This window comes from Lotus japonicus, chromosome 5 (assembly GCF_012489685.1).
Source record: "Lotus japonicus ecotype B-129 chromosome 5, LjGifu_v1.2".
Lineage (NCBI taxonomy): Eukaryota > Viridiplantae > Streptophyta > Magnoliopsida > Fabales > Fabaceae > Lotus > Lotus japonicus.
In genome coordinates, this window is record NC_080045.1 from 66,085,258 (window position 1) to 66,109,226 (window position 23,969).

General features: G+C 34.1%; 4 protein-coding genes across 5 annotated transcripts; 3 read left to right on the top strand and 1 right to left on the bottom strand.

Moving 5' to 3' along the window:
* The first annotated feature begins 4 nt into the window (after positions 1 to 4).
* Positions 5 to 2,110, top strand: LOC130718165 (omega-6 fatty acid desaturase, endoplasmic reticulum isozyme 1-like). 2 transcript variants are annotated; one of them, XM_057568666.1, is made up of 3 exons: positions 5 to 104; positions 408 to 942; positions 1,280 to 2,110. In XM_057568666.1, the coding sequence occupies exons 1-3, from the start codon at positions 102 to 104 to the stop codon at positions 1,900 to 1,902; spliced, it is 1,161 nt and encodes a 386-aa protein (XP_057424649.1). In that variant the 5' UTR covers positions 5 to 101; the 3' UTR covers positions 1,903 to 2,110. The 2 variants fall into 2 exon arrangements, with proteins under 2 accessions (XP_057424649.1, XP_057424650.1); XM_057568667.1 differs by lacking the exon at positions 5 to 104 and having other exon boundaries at positions 126 to 942.
* Positions 2,111 to 2,876: 766 nt separating this feature from the next.
* On the top strand, positions 2,877 to 6,795 carry LOC130718166 (vesicle-associated membrane protein 727). Its single transcript, XM_057568668.1, has 6 exons — positions 2,877 to 3,059; positions 3,437 to 3,685; positions 3,782 to 3,980; positions 4,065 to 4,185; positions 6,117 to 6,179; positions 6,393 to 6,795. Exons 2-6 carry the CDS (start codon positions 3,496 to 3,498, stop codon positions 6,534 to 6,536), a joined length of 717 nt encoding a protein of 238 aa, XP_057424651.1. The 5' UTR covers positions 2,877 to 3,059; positions 3,437 to 3,495; the 3' UTR covers positions 6,537 to 6,795.
* A 908-nt stretch (positions 6,796 to 7,703) lies between these two features.
* LOC130718084 (coatomer subunit delta-like) lies at positions 7,704 to 12,924 on the bottom strand. Its single transcript, XM_057568544.1, has 12 exons — positions 12,784 to 12,924; positions 12,578 to 12,631; positions 12,028 to 12,067; positions 11,349 to 11,572; positions 10,710 to 10,952; positions 10,448 to 10,619; positions 10,012 to 10,316; positions 9,202 to 9,400; positions 8,956 to 9,109; positions 8,558 to 8,620; positions 8,364 to 8,460; positions 7,704 to 8,065 (listed from the first exon to the last, which is right to left on the bottom strand). The coding sequence occupies exons 2-12, from the start codon at positions 12,578 to 12,580 to the stop codon at positions 7,976 to 7,978; spliced, it is 1,590 nt and encodes a 529-aa protein (XP_057424527.1). The 5' UTR covers positions 12,581 to 12,631; positions 12,784 to 12,924; the 3' UTR covers positions 7,704 to 7,975.
* A 4,730-nt stretch (positions 12,925 to 17,654) lies between these two features.
* Positions 17,655 to 18,485, top strand: LOC130720012 (F-box/kelch-repeat protein At3g23880-like). The gene has a single exon (XM_057570597.1). It carries the CDS (start codon positions 17,655 to 17,657, stop codon positions 18,483 to 18,485), a length of 831 nt encoding a protein of 276 aa, XP_057426580.1.
* Positions 18,486 to 23,969: the final 5,484 nt, after the last annotated feature.

The window sequence follows — 23,969 nt, forward strand, 5'->3', positions numbered from 1 at the left end:
AGACATACAAACAATGCAAACACCTCACAGGCACCACATTTTTCTCTATCTCCCTTTTCTTATCACATGTATCATATCAGTAATGATACTTGAACATACAAATGGTGCACCCAATTTTGCTCTCTATCTCTCTCTTCTTACATATATCACATCAATTACTTCTCTCTTCTCTTACTTTTCTCACTCAGGGTGCTTATTGGATATCTGCACTATGCGGATATCTACAAATCATTTTCCTTCATTTGTTACTTCTCTCTTAACTTCCTTTCTCACTCTGGATATTTGTTGAGTGTCTGCACTATGCGAATTTCCATGAATCATTCTCCATTGTCTCTAGATTTTTCACTTTCTGGTTTAAAATCAAGGAATTGTAGAACTGAACCAAACTTCTCTGTACTTTCATACAGGTCTGGCTAAAGAAACTAACAATGGGAGCTGGAGGCCATGCCACTTCCCTTGAACCAAAGAATCCTCTCTCAAGGGTTCCACACACAAAGCCCCCATTCACTGTTGGCCAACTCAAGAAAGCAATCCCACCCCATTGCTTTGAAAGATCCCTCCTCTCATCATTCTCCTATGTTCTTCATGACCTCTCACTAGCTTTCATTTTCTTCTACATTGCTACTACCTACTTCCACCTCCTTCCACACCCTCTTTCCTTCATTGCTTGGCCAATCTATTGGATTCTCCAAGGATGCATCCTCACTGGGGTGTGGGTGATTGCTCATGAGTGTGGTCACCATGCATTTAGCAAGTACCAATGGGTTGATGATTTAGTTGGTTTGGTCCTTCACTCTGCACTTCTAGTCCCATATTTCTCATGGAAAATCAGCCACCGCCGCCACCACTCCAACACCGGATCGCTTGAGCGTGATGAAGTGTTTGTTCCAAAACCAAAATTCAATGTACCATGGTACAACAAATACTTGAACAGTCCACCAGGTAGTTAAGATAGAATATATCTTGTTATTATTCTGTTTTGGGTTAGGATTGAATTATTTATCTTAAATTCAAATCTCAAATTGCACAAAGTTATTCTAGCTTAAGCAAATGTATCGGTTTGAGTCATTGTGAATGCAACTACGTTAAATACTTTCTAGGAAGAGTTTTGCCGCACATAGCGGTCCTATTTTACTTTAACATTATTGCCTATACTTGTGGTTAAAAAAATGCTCAAATAGTTTTTGTAACTCTTGATATGTTTCTGTTTCATCTCCTCTGTATATAAGCAGAGTATGTAACACTTTGCAGTAAATCAATTCCATTCCTTTACCTGCAGGAAGAGCGGCTACACTTTTCATCACACTCACCATAGGATGGCCTTTGTACTTGGCCTTCAATGTTTCTGGAAGACCCTATGAACGCTTTGCAAGCCACTTCCATCCTTATGCTCCCATATACTCTCAAAGAGAAAGGCTTCTAATTTTTGTTTCTGATGCTGCTGTTTTTGCTGCAACTTATTTCCTGTACCACGTAGCAACCATCAAAGGGTTTGTTTGGCTTGTTTGTGTTTATGGGGTGCCATTGCTCATTGTGAATGGATTTCTTGTGACAATCACTTATTTGCAGCACACACACAGTGCTTTACCTCACTATGATTCATCTGAATGGGACTGGTTAAGGGGTGCTCTGGCAACTGTGGACAGAGATTATGGGATTCTCAACAAGGTCTTTCATCATATAACTGATACGCATGTTGCACACCATCTGTTTTCAACAATGCCACATTACCATGCAATGGAAGCAACCAATGCAATGAAGCATGTGTTGGGTGAGTACTATAGATTTGATGACACCCCATTTTACAAGGCACTGTGGAGAGAAGCAAGAGAGTGTCTCTATGTGGATCCGGATGAAGGGGAAGCTAAGAAGGGTGTTTATTGGTACAGGAACAAGTTTTGATGAAGAAAGCAGCAAGAACATGAAGAATAGTGAGTTGAAAATGTAGTATTGTTGTGTAACTTAATAAGCAAGTTGAATAATAAGTGGGTTTCCTGTGTAATGTGCTACTGTGTTGTGAAAGCTTGAAACTTGAAAGAGCTTGTTGTGATCATGGTTATTGTAATGTAAGGTATCATGGATATTCTTCTTGAGAAGTAACTGAAATATATTCTAGGACTCTAGTGATAACTGATAATTGGTTGAAAAACTAATTGGTTAGAATGTAAAGAAAGTTATAATTTATTATATTAAATTATCATAATTTTAACGATTAATCTTTGATTCAACAATTATAATAACTTAATTATTATAAGTAGAATCTAGCCTACTTATCACTTAACCAACACTTTTGATTGTTAAAAATTATTTTTTGTGAGAGGAGCCAAATTTTATTATCTTATACCATCTCTATTTTTTAAGTGTATTGGAGACATGGACATAATCAGAAAAAATAAAATAGATAAGGAAGGTGCAAACATAATTTTAGTACAAGTAAATTTAATAGTCACTATAAAACGTGGTAAGATGATTAGTTTAAGTGATACATGTTTGATTTTACTTAAGTAATGTCTTATACTCGAGTATTGTGATGAGAATATCCTTACTAGAAGAGTTAGCTCTGTCATAATGTGGTTTTTTTTTGTCTTGCACGAGATTGTCTCGTGTAGATGATACATTTAAGCAAAAAGAAATGAGACATATCTAGTTCAAGCATCCGACCCACGACGAAAAGATTAGTCATTGTTGTTGACGGTGGATACCGTGGGCTAAAACTCAACATAAAATAATCACTTTTAAAATGGTATGTTATAATGTTTTTTATTTGTGGAATTTTTCAACGTTTGAATAAAAAAGTCATAAATTACTTTTTCATAGTGATGAAAATTCATTCATACTAATTAATCAATTGGGACGAAATTGGTATTTTGAGAAATTAAGTTGTTGAGTAACACTAAACACCACCTTGTCTTCCTTCACGAAACTGTTAAAACCGTTCTTCTCTATTTCTTTCTTTCATCAAATCAAATCAAAACAAAACGAAATCAATCACCAAACAACGAACCAAGAACCTTCGTTTTCCGATCTCATTCCAGATCAAACCACTACACTCGCAGCAGGTAGCTTCTTCTTCGTTTTCCCCCCTTTTCATTCCACCATTTTACCCATCAATCAATTAGGTCTTTCCTTTTACTGTCAGTCTGTCACTTTTGGTAGATTAAGGGTTAGAGACGAATTGGGTTGTTTTGTTGATCTTGATTGCTTTGAAATTTTCATGTAATCTCAATTTTAGCTTTGTTAAGTTCCCTTTGATTACAGATTTTTCCAATTCCATTGTGTGCATGTGCATCCCCTTTACCCCTTTTGTGAAATTGATGATAAAAAATTAAACTTGTGAATTAGGGCCTAGTGGGTCTTGGTCAGTGCCTGCTATTTTAGTGTATGTGACTTTTCGCTTTTTCGAGGGTTTTTTCTGATTAATTTTGTTATTTTGCAGTGTGTTGGTGTGATTGTTGTATCTTCTGGTAGTGGGGTTTTTTGGAAATTGGATAAGAGATGAGTCAGAGGGGTTTGATATATAGCTTTGTTGCGAAAGGAACGGTTGTTTTAGCTGAGCACACGCAGTATACGGGGAATTTCAGTACCATTGCTGTTCAATGTTTGCAGAAGCTGCCTTCGAATAGCAGCAAATATACGTACTCGTGCGATGGTCACACGTTTAACTTCCTCTTAGATAATGGATTCGGTATTGGTTCTTCTTGGTTGTTTTTTTTATGTGTTACTAGATCTGCTGCTTTGGTTGTTATGTGCTGATGTTTGAAAGTTGTTCTCTTCTTCGCAGTGTTCCTCGTGGTTGCAGATGAATCGGTTGGAAGGAGTGTTCCTTTTGTGTTTCTTGAACGGGTGAAGGATGACTTTATGCAGCGATATGGTGCTAGCATTAAGAATGCTAGTGACCATCCACTTGCTGACGATGACGATGATGATGATTTATTCGAAGACAGATTTAGCATTGCATATAATCTTGATAGAGAATTTGGGTTTGTTGTTTATGCTTGATAAATTTTTAAGTTTTTTTAACTTCTTTGTAATTTGGTTTTTAACATTTTGATCATGTTATACAGACCAGCTCTTAAGGAACATATGCAGTATTGCCTGAACCATCCAGAAGAAATGAGCAAACTATCAAAATTGAAGGCTCAAATAACTGAGGTCAAGGGGATAATGATGGATAATATTGAGAAGGTATGTGATACTTTGCTTAATGGCACACAATCTTTTGGTTGCATGATATGTTTTCATCTCTGTAGAAATACTGTCTTTGGAAGTACTATTCTATTTTTTTGTGCATTTTTGCTTGGAAGTGGTTTTGAATTTGGGACGTGGAGGAGGGAGGTTCTGAATAAGGATGATGATATTCGTATTGCAATGCTGTTTAAAACTAGTGGAATTTTATGTTGCTTCTTGATGGGACTCATAAAAGGGTATAGATCTATATTTGATAGGGGAAAGACTTGTGTGTAAACTGTAAACCACCCACTACAATGACATTTTAGCATCCTTTCGTTGCCGAAACCTTTGATTTGACAAACCTGACATTCACCAAGTAATGTAGAATGATTTAGATTAAAACGATTTGTCTTTTGACATGATATATGGTAGGACATTATAATGTAGTTAGGTCCATGTAGCCAACACTACATAGTGGGAAAATGTTGTGTTTTTGTTGCTGTAACAACTAACAATTATTTTCTCAATATTTTTCTTATCAGTTTTACCCTCTTTCAATAACAATCACTCATCTGCCTTGCCCTTATATCTAGTCTCAAAGTGATTCTGTATGATCGCACTATTCAATTGGCTTCTTAGTTTTTAAAAATTCAATGTGAAAAGAAAAATTATAAAAAGATAGCTAACCTTATGTTCAATCATGAAAAAGAAGCATAGTTTTTATACTTTTTCTTTAAGCCCATAAAGGTATTGAGCTGCCCTGGAGGCAGTAGGTGAAGATTGGCAGTTGAGTCATCTATACATGCATTTATTTGGAAACTCCTATGGAGCCAAAGTGTTATAAGGTTTTCTAGTCATGAAAACTAAAAAGTAGTTTTTGCGCATGCATCAGAATCAGAAATTAGACTTATCTGGTCAATAATAATGACATGGTTGTTCAAGGAATAGTTGTGTTACTTAATAGGATTTTTACCCTCTCCTATCATAGGACCATCTTATTGGAGAGAGAGACGGAAATTTTATTGTAGAGGGATCATCCTTGGTGGGTTATAACTTATAAGGTCCGCTAGCTATATTTAAAATCGTTTCTTCTCTCCGGCAAGACCTTCTTCCTCTTCTTTCATAACAAGAAGAGAGATTCGAGATCCAATTTTAAGTGAACATCTCCGGCCTTAGGCTGTGGCCTCGTAAGAAATATTTGGGTTTGATTTCATGGATGTCTTTCAATGGTACTTCAATAATTTTTCTTTTGATTACTCATAAGATGTATATGCATATAAGCATAAGTTTATTGATATTGATAATTATGCCAACAGAAAGGATGCTGATTCCAATGGTAGGCTTGGTGAATTAATATTTAGAAAGGATCTATAATTGGACTGACATGAAATTGAGAGATGTTTCTTTATCACATCTAAACTGTAAGGGACTATTAAATTGAAACTAGATTAAAGTTGTGTTAAATACTCGGAGGGAGTTTTGGACCCCATAGTGGTTCTATCTGGCATGAGAGAGAGAGAGAGAGAGAGAGAGAGAGAGAGAGAGAGAGAGAGAGAGAGAGAAACTAGAATAAGGCATCACACGTGCAACAGGATCAGGAAAATGCTTGGATACGAAACTGAATCACGTATATTCATGAAAAACATTATGTGGTGCACTGGTGCAGTTTATGATCTAAGGGTCAGAACTTAGAAGCTAATAAATACATTTATTTTACTATTTTATAATAAAATTTAAATTCCAAGGGCCAGGATCCTCTGCTGTACTTTAAACTGCCAAGGATCTGGAACCAGATGGATGGATGCATTAGTTGCGAATTGCAATATACTGTATTTTAATTGATAGAATCAGAAGAAACCGTTTTGCCTTTTCAACTTTATTTTTTCCAAAAAAGTCATGCTGCTATAAAGCACATTTAAACAACATTTGCTCTGACTGTTTTGTAGGTTTTGGATCGTGGAGAGAAAATTGAACTTCTGGTAGACAAAACAGAAAGCTTGCAGTTCCAGGTATGTATTATTGCCCTAATCAAACTAGTCTGAACTGTGAAATTATATATTGCATGTTTATAAATCTTTCTATAATTGATTCTAAAATCAAAATCGTTTTTGATGAGAAACCTCAGTGAGTAGCCTTTAGGTGCCAGAATTGATTATGTGAAAATAGAAGTTGATCCGAACATTGCTAATACTGATGTGATTGTATTTTGCATCAAAATTTAGGCTGACAGCTTCCAGAGGCAGGGAAGGCAGCTGAGAAGGAAGATGTGGTTGCAGAATCTCCAGATGAAGCTGATGGTGGGAGGAGGAATCCTTATCTTAGTTATAATATTGTGGGTTATTGCTTGTGGGGGTTTCAAATGTTGATGAAACTATAAGAAATTGATGTGTGTGTATTTGGGCACACAAAGGATAATGTACAAAATGATATGCTACTCGTACATGGAATTTATCTTTACTGTCAGACTGTAATTGAGCTTGTGGTAAAGAACTAGTTACTTTGAACAAGCTCATACTTTAGCTGACATAACTAAGCTGGTTGTGTATATCATGATAAATGCTTTTACCACTGTAGACTTTTGACAAGCTTGCCCTTGTCTTATTCAAGTGCACGTAATTGTTTCAATTATAGATGTTAACTAAAGCAACAGAGATTAAAAAGCGCTTGCAGATGGAAGAGAAGACTACAGCATAAGAAAACATATTGCCCTGATAACAAGACATGTGTAATTTATGAAGTCAATGAGCAAGCTCGAGGGGCGCAAAAGTACTAAATATCTTTGCTTCTTCGTTTGTGTTAGGATGTGAAATTACGTGTGTTAAGGCAAATGAAGGGGACTTGTTTTTTGGTCCAACAATACTAAAATGTTTGCCTTTAGATATGTCAAAAAATTAAGTTTTGTGTTATGGCAAATGAGGAATAAACAGACTTGTTTTTTGTCCAACAATACTAAAATATCACGATCTCTGTTTTGGTCATGTCTTTAAAACGATGTTCGCCTTCAAGCCATAAGGAATCACTCTCAAAAGATGCAAGTTTAATTAGGGTAAAGTTGATGACATAAAGAGCCCATTTTAAAGTACTAATTATTGAGTTCTAATTTTTGTCGAGCTCCGTGTGCTAATTTACAAAATCTGTGCTAATTTACAAAATCTTGTTTCTTCGTTTGTGCTTTAGAATGTGTGAAATTACGTGTTGCAAATGAGAAAATAAACACTTGTTTTTTGGTCCATGAATACAAAAACATGATTTTTTTCAAGGTTGCGGTGGCGCATCTCTTGTTTTGGCCATGCCTTTAGAATGATGCTCCCTTTAAAACCGTCTGGAACTGGCCTCAAAAGAGTAAGGAAATGGCCTCAAAAGAATACGAGAACTATGGAGTCTATGGGGCAATGGGACCCCAAGAGAAAAAAAAAATCTTAATAGTATTTCAATGACTAATTACTCCCTTAAAATATTTTATATTTGCTCTTTCAATTAGCCACTATTGATTTTTAATTTGTGAAAATTTGCCACTTATCTGCTTCTAACCCTGCAACCAATCAAATGTGTACCATAATGGTCAAATGATCATACATACATGGGAGCTTGGAATTTGACAATACTGCCACATACAAATCGTGACCTCTCAAGCATCATAATTTCAGGCCACAGAGCATAACATGTTCTGTGAAGTAAAACTAAAGCATAAATTCATGACAAGTAACAAATGATGCAACTTGCCAAAGAAAAAGGTAACTGGTAAAAGAACCGCCACTGTAAAAGCAAAACTGCCATAGAAGCTCAGAGCAGAGAGTAAAATCAATCACGCAACTTGGTAGTTTTCCGTAATCAACTGTGTTCTCTGAGCATGCTTGGGAGGATTACCACCCTTTAGTGGTATGATGTTTGTCACCTGCAAAGAGAAAGAAAAAAGGGCATGTTTAAGCTCCCATTAAATAAAATAATATTCTAGGGATACACAATATGAAAATTAAAGATTTCATCGATGCAGGTAAATGAATTGAATAGAAAGGTACTTTATATTCAGACATAATATAAGACTTCCAGCCATAAAAAATAAAAATAAAAATAAAATAACATTCTTCAGGTCAATAAATGTTAGTTTCAACTAGAACGTTTTGAACCAAATAGCAGTACCATGCATCCACTGTCACAATTAAATTCTAATGCCAAAAGTATAAAATACAAACCTTCAGGTCACTAAATGTATCAGTTGCCATAAAACGAACTGAAATGGGAAAGAATGCAGATGAGTCCGCTTGAGGAACAACAAACTCCATCGACCCACTGCCAAATATATTTAAGTCAGACAAAATAAGTCCAAAAATACAAAGATAATAATACAGCACAAGTTTATAATTAAAATACTCCAAAATTAGCAAACCTGCGATTTGAATTATCAATCAGAAGGACAGACCACTCCAAAATGGAATTCCTAGGGTCATACCTGCAAAGCCAATTTTAATACTATGAAGCAAGCAAAAACGTAATGTAGGATAAAATGATTGAGAATCATAAGTAAAATATAAATGATTGAAATGATCAACTAATGATCTGAAGAAATAATGGGCTTCATAGAACTTTCATATTCATGCAAATCTGGCAACTTGTTAGGAGACTGAACACTTAAAAAAGATTGCAAACCACTAGCGTGTAACAGAAATAATTTTGCATACAAAACCACCAGCTCACTCACTGCAAGCTTTACCACAGCACACTAATCATGGATGTCCTATTATTAGCTCAGAGAAAGGGGAGAAAGGGGGGGGGGGGAATCCATACCTCCACTCTCCATCAATCTGTGAGACAGATGGTGCATCTCGAAGAGCTGGAAGAGGTACTGAGATCACAACATTCCGCAGATCAAACATTGATGAAGCCTCATATTCGATGCTGACATAAGTTTCATTTCCAGAAGAAGAGGGCCAGCAGTTGACTGCAATAGACATATATAGCACACAGTAAGTTATGAAGGCATGAAAACCAAGTTATAGAAGTAGAACACATCAATGATAGTTATAAACCCACTTGTCAGTGGCACCATTGACTCATCAGTGCTTTGCATTCTCCACTTTAGAAGACCGACACCTCCAGCATCACTGGCTTGACCAGTGGGGAAAGGCCTGTTTGGATCCTTTAGGCCTAGTATGTTTTCATTGGCAAATAATTCTTTGTTCATGTTAGGGTGAGTCTTGAAAGAGATGGCTTGATTGTCACCAGTCTGGACCTGCAAAAACAAGGCACAGTATGCGAACCAATACTGTTAATTGTCTGCCAAGGTGATATTTGCATTCAAAACCAGTCTAGAAGGGAGGGGAGGCTAAGAGCACCTAAGAATGAAGGATGATAGGATCAGACCTGTAGGAGCAACTTTAGGTAACACACAAAATATTTGAAAAATGTAGAGAAAGAAAACCAATAAAACTGATCAAACAGAAAAATAAAAATCTCAGCTTGAGCATAACATCGATGCCTCCAATAAAATATCTAGATAAAACTAATAATTGACTCATTTGAGCCTAGGATCTTAAATATAGGCTGCGTTTTAAAATCATCTGTAAGAGAAATAGTTAATTGTTTTTCCAAAATAGATATAAACCATGAGAGGAGAGTATCAGGGGTAAAAACATTGACAAGATGACAAAACTAAAGAAATTAAGCAGGGAAAAGAAATCTGTTTCACATGAACTTCTTTCTCCAAATGCTGATGAGATTTAAAGAAATAATTGTCAATTTTCATGTCAATGAATGATTAATTATTCAAAAAATAACTTAGATTATGCAAATCAGTAGCCCAGAGGACACACGAGCAAGGAAGGGAAAATGAGAATGCAATACCTGAACTTGAATGTTCCCATCCTCTTGGTTAAGAATTTGGAGAGACAATGTTCCTTGAACATCAAAATTACTGACTCCACCATCTCGTTTCAATGTCACATTTAGTTTCTCCTCAACAGTTAAAGTGATGGGATCAGTAAGTGGTGGGGCAGCTGACCGAGACTGGCTAAGTTTTGGCTGAACATCTTCAACAATGACCTCACCTTCTGCTTTCAATGATTCCAAAAATTGATTTGTCCTTTGAGATTTACCAAGCTTCATTCCAAGGCCCTTTGGCGGAGCTGTGGCAGATGAAGTTGGACGACCTACAGAAAAGAATGGGAGAATCCATAAAAGAAAATATTACTCTTTATTTAGAATCCATGCTTTACTGTCGTTTAAGTGAATGCATTTATAAGCACTCCAGAAGAATTCATGAAAAACTATGAAAGCTAACCTTTAGGCTTGGTAGAAAAGGAATCGGGATCAGTAGTCAATCCAAAACCAGAGCCACTTCCAAACCCAGTTCCACTGCTAGATATGCTCATATCACTAAAGCTATTTTCAACTCTTCCTGAGCCCATTGACTGTAATGGACCGAATCCTCCTTTATCGCCTCTCTTCTCAATCTGTAAAATACAAGCATTGATTGAATAAATGAGTACAGTACCAGAGTTAAATGTAAATGAATCAATAAAAATTACTCCCTCCAATCATACCTTGCTTTTATCAATCTCACTAGCTTTCCGCTTCATAACATCCTTAGTATCATTGATCTTGCTCTGCATGACCAGCTTGTGCAGCTTCTCTTCATGACTCTCCATCTCACAGTATTGCTTAACTTGAGCAACAGTCACATTTTCCGTGTGCCCAAGAGCGATTACTTCATCAAATGCAAAAATCAGCTCAAATGCATGTCTGCAAATACCCTCCTCATCAAGAGAGTAAGAATACTCTGGCACCTAATAATGTTAAGGTATGAACTAACCATAAGCACAACATTTTGCAAAAGTTTTATTGAATGGCTCTAAAACTACCAATAAAAGCTAAAATAACTCCCACTATAAACAATTTGATCAATCAATCAATCCTAACCCCTCACAAATCTTCCTATAAAAATCTATGCAATAAATCCCATGTTTTCAAACTAAGAAGAGAAACTAATTGTACCATTAAAATACCATGAAAATTGCAATATGAAAGGAAAATAAGTAAACAAGGTATAGAACACATTCTGAGCACGGGGCATAAAGCCACAAAACCTAGAATCCCCATAACCACATGAAAACACCAAGCAATTGAAAACAAATGGACTAGAGAACAACACCGTCAAATGTAAAGCATGAGGAAAAGGATACAAGTTTAGATAGAAGCCTCAGAGTTTCCAGATCTTCAAGTATGTTGCTCTGTTTGTTCGTTACAAGAAGCAGGTACAGTGCTTCAATGGGCTGATAAACATAGCGCACATTCTCAGTCTCAACATATGTGTGTTGTTTCCCAGTACCTACCAACTTGGGAAACGCAGCAAGAAGACCCTCAATTCTTATACGGGACATTTCCACAAACTGTCTAGAAACTAGGACTGCAAACAAAGGAAAAGGTTTGTCAGCATAAGAGCAATGAGGGGTAGGTCTTATACATCTTATATTTCCCAAAGTCATGTAGCACGTTATTTCATATTGCTGAGAAGGGAGAAGTCAGCTATTGTTTCAAGTTTCAACCGAATAGCAAAGAGGGGTAGGTGTTTCAATTTTGTTTTTTCTTAATCATGAAGTATATGTTTCATTGTTACAGGTTATAGTTGTTCAAAATTCAAATTCAAATGACATAAAGAGAGATGAGTACATGTCCAGACTCTAGTTATAATTAACTAAAAAATAAATGAACCTTGAATGCAATATATATAATGTTCTCTACCCTTCGCTGGAAAGGCCATTTACCGAAGTACAATACTATGACAAAAAATAGGAGGCAAGCTACAGACAATATCAGAGTAAATCATCCCAGAAACAAGGACGGAAAGAGTCAGAGGCTCACCTTTGCCAGATTTGCTGATAATGGATGCAGCAAGGCAAACCTGTTTGACAAATAAAACAAAAACTTAATGCAGCATAAGGGAAGTCAAGAACATGTAGAAATTAGAAGAATACATCATTCCCAATCAGAAGTGAATTCTTATTTTTCCTAAGCCTAAATCTACACTTTGTTATTTCAGTTTACAAAAGGGAACCAGCCTATGACCTCAGTTCGAACCCCACCCTACCCTCGCCATTTGAGCTCGCCTACACCCAACTGGAATTCGGCAAGCAAATCATTCATGCAATCAAATTCGACCCTAATTTTAGATTATATTGAAATTTCAATGACACGCAGCTAAAATTGAGGTGAAGAACAAATCAAAGCTATCCCAGAAATGATCCAAAATTATGCATGAATTTCAATATCAAATTCAAAACAGATCAAGATATACAATGCAGATCCTTCTATCCGTAATTCTAGATCACAGATTAAGATTACAGTTAACCAAAACAAACAACTGAGCAAGCGCTGAAGTATTGAATTGCGGAGCGAAAAAAGAGAACGTTACCATCTTTCCCTTTGATCTTTGAAATCACGAAAATGCTTCTTAATCGAATTGAATCTGCAAAAAACAAAACAGAGTCTATCAGATCCAGTTGTTAGGTATGCAATGTGATGCAAATGAATGGTGAAGTTGCAGAGAGAAGATGAAGAAGATGATGATGAAGAAGGAGAAAACGATGAAATTGGGATCGGAGAAGAGAAATGGTGTACCAGAACGAACGAGAGTGAGATCTGAGAAGAGAATTGGATCACTGTGAACAAGAGAAGGCTCGAAATGTAAGGAAACGCGGGGTTGATCTCACCACAGCATAATACGATGCCGTTTTGTTTACTTCCTTATGACATGTAACTTGTGAAGAAATTCTCAAACACATTAAATCTATTTTTTCATGAGATAAAAAATAAATAATTAAATGTAGGTGATTATTCTTTTTTTTTTACATCGGAAAATTAACAGAAGCGAAACAACAAAAGAAAGAAAGCAGGGGGACTAGCGCATGGCTAGTCTATCCTTCAATAGGAAATACTCCAGCTCCGGAGGAGCAGCAGCAAAGTCCTTGACACCCGCGACTTGAGAGAAAGCACCATGACGAGCAAGCCAATCAGCTGGACCATTACCCTCCCTATTAATCTAACTTAACATTAATCATTTATTTGAATAACATGTATTTTTATTATAACATTTTATTAAAAAAATTAAAGTGCGGTTAGTTCAAACCAGTTCAATAGCAAGAGTTGTGATTGGTTTCAACTTGGTTCGATCGATTCTTGACTATTTTAGGATGTATGTAAATGTGTATAAGAGAATAATATCGGAATATGTGGGATATATGTTTGATAAAGCCATGTATTCTTTTCTTTTGTGTAGCACTCGGAAAAAAAAAATGAGAAAAAAGTTATTCGAAACAACAGCGACAATAGATCTTGAGGAGAGAGACCGCTGAAGGAAATTACATTTCTTTTGCAAACTCAAAATAGCTAAACAATAAGAACAATAGTTTGTCTTACGACGAATATGGTTGATGGCGGAATTTTAGGGGTGAATAGCAATGAAGATAACATATTCTAAAACATCAAACAATGGAGAAGGTATGACAGAGACCTCAAACAAAAAAAATGACATTTAAGTAATCTGTTTCACATATTACATGACGATATTCTAAATCAACTGCAAACCATGTTTCAAGGGCAAAAGTTCAGATGGAGATGACAACTGCTGAAAGAAAGTTGAAAAACCTGCTACCCACTCAAACGAGTAACTAAGGTATTTAAAAACCGTAGAGCCTTTTAAAAGTTAGAAGAATAGTTTCAAACTGAAAATCATTAACTAATGGAAAATAACAACCATGTCATTCTTATATGATTTTAGATTTTAACATCAAATTATTTACATATAAATATTTATATAATATATATTTAAATAATTATGAGTTTAAATATTAATGATTATTAAAATTACTTATTTTGTTTGGGTAGCTCATTTCGTAAGCTAAGAATATTGAAGGGTGAAGGGAAATATATTTTCCAAGGGTGAAAAAAGTATAAAAAATATGAAAAAATCCATATGTATGTATAACATTAATAAGGTTATAAACGTATAGGTGATATATGTGAACCTCAAGAGATTAAATCGACACTTGAGTTTGTGGCGATTTTTAAATTGCCATAGAAAATTTTAAAAAAGTAAAAGATGATTGTGGTGGTTTGATCTCACTACAAATTTTCAGTAATGTTTGCATGTGTGAAATACGTGGTAGTTTAAATCATCACAATCAGTATTAAGTTATTTTAAGCTTCTAAGTTTTGGCGGTAAAAAAATTACCACAATTTCGAGTGTTCGACTGAATGTGCCAAAAACTTTAGGTTAAACAATGTTTTATGTAAGGTAAAACAAAGCAACATGAGGGTGTTTTCGAGATTCTTTTTAAAGAAAATTTGAGTAATTGAAAAAAATTATTTTCATCGATTTTACTTGATAGGCTGAGCGCGGTGTGGAGAAATCCTCCAGCATGGTTCTTCAAGCTGAACGTGGATGGTAGTCACCGCGAGGATGCAAGCTCAATGGGAGGCGGCGGGGTCATTCACAATGATGCAGGTAGTTGGGTTTTTGGTTTTATGTCGCATATGACGGGGGAGTCCTTTATGTGCGCTGGCTATGCGAGACGGTCTCAGATTAGCTTGGGAGCATGAGACTTGTAGAGTTGTAGGCTAATCTGTGAATCAGATTGTTTAGATTTGATTTCTGCAGTTGGGCGGTCAGAGACATTCACATCCACGGGCAGGTGCTGCAAGAGATCATCGAGTTGTTACGTAGGAGATGACGAGTGGAACTGGTTTGGGTGTTGCGTGAACGAAACTCGGTGGCGGATTGGCGGGCTAAGCAAGGCTCCCATCTTCCATCCCGTGAATTTTGTGTGTTGGAGACCCCCCACTAGGTTTAGGGCACCTTCTTTTGAAGGATTCCTTGTGTAGCTCTTTAGAGAGAAATATGTAAGAGATATAGTAGATTTATTGAGTTGTTTGGTATGGTAGAGATAAAGAGGAGAGATATGAGAAATAATGATGTGGAAGAAAAAGAAAAAGTTGACTTTTGATTGAAAAAATATTTTAAAAAACAAAAAAGTCTGAAAGCAGATAGTGGCTAAACCGCCACTAAATGCCTCGAAAATGCAAAAAAAAAAAAAAAAAACTAGCACATGGTTCCCTCCACCCGCCACTGTTCCTTTTCTCTCCAAATTGGAGAGACCCAAAATAGGCATGGGGCTCACCAATAAAACTCTCTCTTCTCTCATCTCTCTAACAACCAAACAAAGAAAGATAACTCATATGTCTTCTATCTCTCTCTCTTCCCTCAATCTCTTCTCCATCTCTACACTACCAAACATAGTGTTAGGTAGTGTTTGGCCCAGCTTATTTCTGACTTAAAAGTCACTTTTAAGGTAAAGTTGGGCCAAACAGATTTTAACATAAGCTCCTTAAAAAATAAGCTCCTTAAATTTTACAAAGAAAATGAAGAAAAGTAACTTATAAGCCAAGACTATCAATAGGAGCTTTTTTGAAAAGGCTAAATTTTATTTCATGCATCTATTGTGTGGATCGCTAAGTCACTAATCATCAAACTTCGTTCTTCACCATTACATGCTATCAAAGGGCATCCGCTAACTGGTCGAATAGAAAGAAGGATGAAACTTGGAAGTGATGGTTTGAAAAGGAGGATGAACTCTGTCATGGTGGTCACAGACCAAGACATGGTATTTAAAAAAAAATTGACAGGAACAAGACCCTTTCCTTCTTCACAAATTTTTGTTTCTATTTTGATTTTTACTGATATTGTTGACGAAATCAATTTCAAAGTGTTATGGAAGGGTTAATTTTGGTGTTTTCAACAGGGAAATGACCATGTCTGGAAAGATGGGTTGAGTCACTTGAGTGGATGAAAACTTTTTTAAATTGCAAAATTGCTTCCTTTAGATTTGCTTTGACCGTTGTGTTTGATCTGTATAATACTTGTGGGCAAAAGTGTCGTGAAGCTTTGTGAAGGTTTGATCATGTATATAAAAGCGCAAGTCAAGTGTTTGACAAAATGTTTAGATGAGTACGTGTGAATAGCACATGTTATTTAAGGTGGAAAAATATGAAAATTACCAAACAACTTTAACCTTATATTTAAAGCTCTTATTTTTATCTTTAGCTTTAAAGTAACTTTTAAGTTAAAAAAAAGTCGGGCCAAACGCTACCTTAGTCTTTTCATTTGTTTTGTCCTTTTCTTTTTGATACATCGGAAGATTTGTTTTGTCATTTTCTAATGTATAAAAAATAATAATAATAACTTTTGTGATTATTAAATATCTTTATAATATATGAATTTTTTTTATGGGAGTAATATATGAATATGCACTAAACTGTTTTACACTGACAACCAATCACAACATGCCATATAAGTGAAATAATATCTTTCATCTTAAATTTTAATTAAAACAAGAATATATTTGCTGATGTGGCGGAATTCAATTGGGCGACTGTGTAAACAAAGTTTACACTGACAGTGTATACCCATTAAATTCAACATATAATGACACTGTATCGACAAATAGCATTTTTGTTTCAAATATATAAGGAAGAACTTTTACTAAGTTATCAAATATAAATAATAAAATCACAAAAATTGTTAAGCTGTGAAGAAATTATGATCATTTATTTTATCATATTTTTTTTTACCGTTTTTATACCTAATAAAATAATTTGTATTCCTTAAAACTCTTGAGGATAATTTCTGTTGTACTGAGTATGTTTTTTTTTGAATCAATTCAAATATGTGAGGAAATCAATTATTTATTTAATAATTAATTAATTGATATGATACATTCTTAAAATTAATTGACTTTTTGGTTACATTTAAAATAAAAATGTAATTGATTTACAATGTATATTTAATAATTAATTAATTGATATGATACATTCTTAAAATTAATTGACTTTTTGGTTACATTTAAAATAAAAATGTAATTGATTTACAATGTATATAACTTGTATACTTTTTATTCTCGTCGATTTGTTTGGACTTTTATTAAGAATGAAGATCGCTTATAAAGGCTTTCCAAATTGCAGGATATATCCATCGAGATAATATTTTGATTTTGTTTAAATTTTATAGTTTTATTGACATGTGTATTACTCATTGTTATAATCGGCTCATCTCTAATTAACAGGGATATATAAGTTCAAAAACAGGGAAAGTGTGATGATAGATAGCATTGAGACGTGTGTTTGAAACCACCACCGTTATGTCACAAAGGCGGCCATCGCTACCGATTTTACCGGACGAACTCATCTACGAGATCCTTGTGAAACTTCCGGTGAAATCTCTTATGCGATTTAAGTGCGTCTGCAAATCATGGAAAATCCTAATTTTTCATTCCCAATTTTTGAATGATCACCTTCGACACACCTCAACCTCAGGTACAATCATGAGCCACCAACATTTAACCTTAGTGTTTGATTATTCGACCAAGGCCGTAACATATTCTATGCATCCATTACCTGAAAACTCTCCAACCCTCACGAAAAAACTTACCTTCAAGATGGAAGGCGAGTCCAACCATTTTATAGGTTCAATCAATGGACTAGTGTGTTTTCGTGATGATCAGGATTGTATTAAATTGTGGAACCCTTCTATTAGATTGACATCCAGGAGATCACCACCCGCTTTTTCTGAAGAGATGATGTCCATCCCTTATAATGCTTTCTTGGGCTATGATAAAGTGAACGACAAGTACAAGGTGCTAGCATTTGAGTATGTTAGTCAAAGTAGAAATATGGCAAGACTTTATACCTTTGGTGAAAGTGATTGGACAACAATTCCGGATCTCCCGTTTGGTCACCCTATTTGGGGTGAGCGTCAAACATTTGTGAATGGTAATCTGCATTGGTTGGTTAAGAGTGGTGATGGTTCTCTTAAATCAATGATTATTTCCTTTGACGTGGAAAAAGAGACTTATGGTGAAGTGTTGCTACCTCCTAAGCTGGACGGTAAAATTCAGGATCTTGATCTACATGTCTCCAATAACTATCTTTATGTGTGGCAATTTTCTCACAAATCTCGTTATGTTCTATGGATGATGAAACAGTATGGAGTTCGAGAGTCTTGGACTAAATTAATGATAATTCCTCGGAGTTTCCATATTTCTAGATCTCATAATTGTGAATACAATGATCCTCATTTAAGTCCCTTGTGCATTCTGGAAAATGGTGTTGTTGTTCTTAGAACTACATGCTCCCGTTCTTATTTAGTTATGTATGACTCAAAAAATGGAAAATTTGGGCGTTATTGTAGGATTACGCGAAGTTCACTACGGTGGTGTAGAGGAATTCATCATGAGAGTTTAGTTTCACCACCATATGTTTCAACTTGATTATCATAGAATAATAGGATACGGGGTGTGAGTTCTTTGGTGAAGGCTCATCTTTAGATTACTTGCTTATATCTATTTGTTTTGTATTTTTGATGATTGGATTCACCTTAAATTTGACATTTGTAGTGATCTTTTTCCTATTTTATATATTTAGCAAGAGTGTTGTTGAGTGTTATATATTGAGGCCATCACGTGCAAAGCTGTAGTAGATGTTTATCTATAAATACAAAACAAATTAAAGTATTAAACATTCCAGAACCAGTAGGTTAATCTAGAAAGAAAATTGAAAATAAAGTTGAAAGAGATTAATTTCTGAAAATAAAATCCTCAGCTTAACTGTTAGTATGAATGACAGTGCAGTGAAAATAGGAGGAATGTATAAGGCATGTGGAGTTGTGACATCAATACATCAATAGATATTAATATAGAACTTAGGGGTAAAGAGAAGAATCATCACATTGTTGTAAGGTTAATGGAAAATTGGAATGATTAGATAATCACCCTTAGGAAATTTCTGCAACTAGATATGTACTGATCAAGCAATTTGGTATTATTACCCATCTTGTGATGACTTTTTTTACCTTGCTGGTGTAAATTTAAAATTTATTTATCAATCTGGTGCAACTTTTAAAATATTTACACAACTAGTGTAAATCGCCACTAGCATCGGCGATATATATATATTTTTTTCATGTTTTAAAAAAATCGCCAACAGTCATGGCGATATATATATTTTTCTAGTATCGTCATCGTCATTGGCGTTAACCAAATATTATATATTTAAAACTTTTAATTGGCGATTTTGAACTTTAGTAGTTAGTGACCGAAAAAATCCCGTCACTAACAGAAACAACAAGGAAAAAATAATAAACTAATGTATATTTTTTAAACTTTTGTAGTTAGTGACGGAAATTTCTGTCACTAAAAGCAACAACAAGGAAAAAAAAATTAAACTAGTTCGAATAAGTAGCAGATGGCAACGAATTTAAATATATAATATTTGGACATCGCCATCGCCATTAGGAATGGCGATACTCAAAAGTTCAAAATCGCCAATGATAATGGCGATACTCAAAAGTTTTAAATATATAATATTTGGTTAACGCCAATGACGATGGCGATACTAGAAAAATATATATATCGCCATGACTGTTGGCGATTTCTTTAAAACATGAAAAAATATATATATATATATCGCCGATGCTAGTGGCGATTTACACTAGTTGTGTAAATATTTTAAAAGTTGCACCAGATTGGTAAATAAATTTTAAATTTACACCAACAAGGTAAAAAAGTCTCTTGTGATGGCCAATTCCCTTACACTAAGTTTCAAAAATGATGATATCTCAAAAATCAACGCTTCCAAAGATACTTGGGCAGTTGTTGCTACGCTCATCCGGTTGTGGGTAGTCCGAAGCTTCTCTAGGAAGAAATTGCCCTACTACATGGAATTAGTGCTGATGGATGCAAAGGTATCAATAAGTGCTTGATTTATGTTTATTTTATTGAATCTTGACTGTCCATTCAAATCCTAATATTTTCTTAAATTAATATCAGGGCGGTAAGATCCACGCTTCTCTAAGGCAGTCTCTGATTTACAAGTTCCAGCCTTTAATGAGGGACGCATTTATCACATTTCCTTATTTGGAGTGGGAGAAAGTGGATGAGATTTCAGAACAACCTCCCATGCAAAATCCTGATTTGTATGACTTGGTATAAACACAATGATGTCATACTTTATGATTTATCTTTTCACAATCCTGATTTGCGCTACCATCACATTCTTTTTTCCATGATTAATATGTGTTTATCGTTTGCTTTTTTGGTGATTCCTTATATTTATGATTTGTGATATTGTCTTCATGTTCATGAAGAATGTCAAATGAGTTCCTCATGATCTCGATCAGCCTTGGAAGACAAGTCTTATTGTCCACTTTACTCATCATTTCACACTCTTCTATTTCATTTGTTGTTTATTATATTTTTAATAATCAAAGTATTAATTGATGAATCAAATACAATAGACATATTTCTCGTGCAACGCACAGGTGAAAAACACTAGTATGGTTGAAAGAGAAATTCTAAGGGATGTATAACAATGGAGATAACATATACTAAAACATCAAACAATGGAAAATGCATGATAGAGACCTCAAGCAAACAAATGACATTTAAGAAATCACTTTCACATATTACACAATGATATCCTAAGTCAACTATAAACCATGCTTATGCAAAGTTCAACATGAAGATGACAACTGCCATGAAAGAAAACTGAAAACCTACTACCCACACAAAGAAGGAACTAGAGTAATTAAAAAACGTTGAGCCAATTTAAAGTTTTTTTTTTTACATCGGAAGGATAAATTACAACCCTCCTGAGTTGAACGCTTGACCTTCCCTCCCGGCCTCCCCAACCCTATGTCCACCAGCTCTTACCACTTGAACTATCATTCGGGGAGAGAGCAAATTAAAAGTTAGAAAAATAGTTTTGAACAAAATCATTAACTAATTGAAAAATGTAAAATAACATCAATGTCATTCTTATATGATTTTAGATTTTAACATAAAATTATTTACATATAATCTATATAATATACTACGTGTCGCTGTCATATCATCCCAATAAAAAAATATACAAATTTTATTTTTTAATATTAAATCTGCATGTTTTTCAATATTAAATCTGCATTAAAAAAACAAATAAAGATTTTGTTTTTACAAATCCGTTCAATAATTGAATCTGCATTAAAATAAACAAATATTTTTTCTTAAAGTGAGTTCATATTTTATATGTATTTTTTTTAGAAAAAAAAGAGATCCGTGCAAAAAAAAAACAAAATAAAGATTAAAAACTGTTTTTATAAAAAAGATCATCCATATACATATTTGAAAAAAAAATTAAAGATTTTGTAATAAAATATAAAACCCACTACCCACCTAAAACAAAATAAAGATTAAAAAAACAAATAAAGATTATCAAAATCTGCATTAAAAAGACAAATAAAGATTAAAAACTGTTTTTAAAAAAAGACCATCCATATACATATTTGAAAAAAAATATAAAAGATTTTGTAACAAAATATAAAACCCACTACCCATCTAAAACAAAATTAAGATTAAAAACTATTTAAAAAAAAAAAGACCATCCGCAAATATAAAACCCACTATCCACCTAAAACAAATCAAATGAAAGATTTTGATTTGTTTTTGTAAGATTTTGATTTTGATTTGTTTAAATATGGTTTGGAACGTTCAATTTTTTAATGTAAAAACAAATCTTATTGATTAAATTTCTTTTTAAAAAGATTGTTAGTAACTCTACTTATCAATCACAGCTATTTATACTGCGTTTCTCAGACTAAAATATCATATTTTTCATTCACATTGTTAGTGACTTCATAGCTAACATACCATGAATTCTAAGGTCGAATCTATCTCTAGAATCAAGGTTACCTCCAACGGAAATATTTGGAAGATAGTTGTCAGAATAATACGCATATGGAGGGTCCCCAACGCTAAAGATCCTAAACAACCTGACTACATATAATTACTCCTGCTTACTGAACTATTTGTTTTGAAAAAAAAAGAAAAAATCTTGCAAAAATATTTAAACCTTTGAAACGTGCAGGTAAGATGGGAGTATTGAATGCAAACTACAACTCTAAACTATTGATGGATTTAGATATTCCCGTGGCTCAAGACCTTAAGAGAAGGTATCTATTTAAATTAAATAGCAAAATTTTGAGTTATAAATTTAAATGTTGTTAATGAGATTGCTTTATCGTCTACACATTCATGTAAACATGTATCTAATGAAAATTCTGTACCAAAAAAAAAATCTAAAGAAAAATCCAAATGGAAATTCTACCACAATACCCGCGGCTTCAATGTACTCATTGAGCAATGATGTGTTGAATGAATCGGTTTACAAGACAATTGCAGAGTTAAAAAACAGCATTGAGGTATGTGTAAAGTAATTTCCCTTTTACAAATAAATAATTTCGAATTTCTTCTTAATGATCTTCATAATATTCTCTTGAGGATGGTTATTTTGTGATCTACGGAATTGTGAAGGACATTGATTTAAAAACAAATTGGTCATATCGTGTGTGTCCAATGAGGAATTGCTTAGCTGGAGTGAAGGATCAAGATGATAGATATTTTTTGAGAAAATGCAATAAGGGTTACCACAATGCTACATTTAGGTGTCTCTTTGAAACTTATGCACGCATATATATTAAATTAACCAATAGCTTTGTTTATTTTTAATTTTAATGAACTTACAAAATAAAAATCTACCAGATACAACATTCAATTAGTGGTAGCTGATGGGACTGATTCTACAACATTCACCGTTTTTTACCGGGAGGCTACAATTTTTTTGAAAAAAGGTGCGCTTGAACTTCACAATTCATATGCTGAAAGGGTAATCTCATTCAAATTACTTCTTTTACTTATGCAATGCTCATCAGGCTAACATTGACGAGATGTATCCTCAAGAACTTGATTTGTTCAAAGAAAAAGGCTTTTGTATTCAAGGTCCAAGTCAAGATACAACTCTTCAATTACATGGAGCACAGGAACATACAAGTAAATCGGCTGGTTACATATGATGCGCTCATAAAGTCCTTTTTGGATAAATACAAGATAGAAGAGGTTATCCATTTTGTTATTTACAACATAAATTTTTTAATTTCAAATAAATAAAAACTGATTTATAAATATCTCTTTTATTATTTTTATAGTGCCCTTTCCAAAGTGGTTCTTATGAAATATTGGATGATGATCATGAAACAAATGACACAACCAAGGTAAGACACCACTAACATATACAATACATTTACTATTGAGAATTATTTTACCTGTTTATGTATTACATTATTAAAATATCAATTGTGTCTTTATCTTGAAATTATGATCACTAGGTTACCAATTCACCCAAATTAAACAAAGTGAAGGAGACTCATAGAACTCAACCCTCAATTAGCAGGACAATTGGTGTAAAAGCAAATGCCACGATGTTTGTGAAGATACTCAGATGTCTGCAAACAAGGTTCTAAAAATGATTAAGCAAGAAGAACAAGATTAAAGATGGATAAGAAAATATCGCTCTTCTGAACCGGTTTTTGTTTCAGCAGTTTGCTTTGTTTGATTGTGACCGAAGACATAATCTATTTTTGCTTTCATATTTTGTTCTTTAGTTTGTAAGGGATAATTGTAAATTTTGGTCTTCATTTTTAAATTCTAAATCTTAATTGTATTTTATTATTTTGGCTGTTTTCAATCTACCTCTCTTTTCTATATATCAAGAAAGACGACTATGCTATTTTTATTTTTCCGATCATAAACGAAGTTAATTGTTATTGGATGAAATATATAGATTAAAATATGCATTAACTTAAAAAAAACAGAATCAGATTGTACTAGAGTAATAAACCTGAAGTTAGTTTCAAAAAAAAAACCTGAAGTTTAAATAATTTC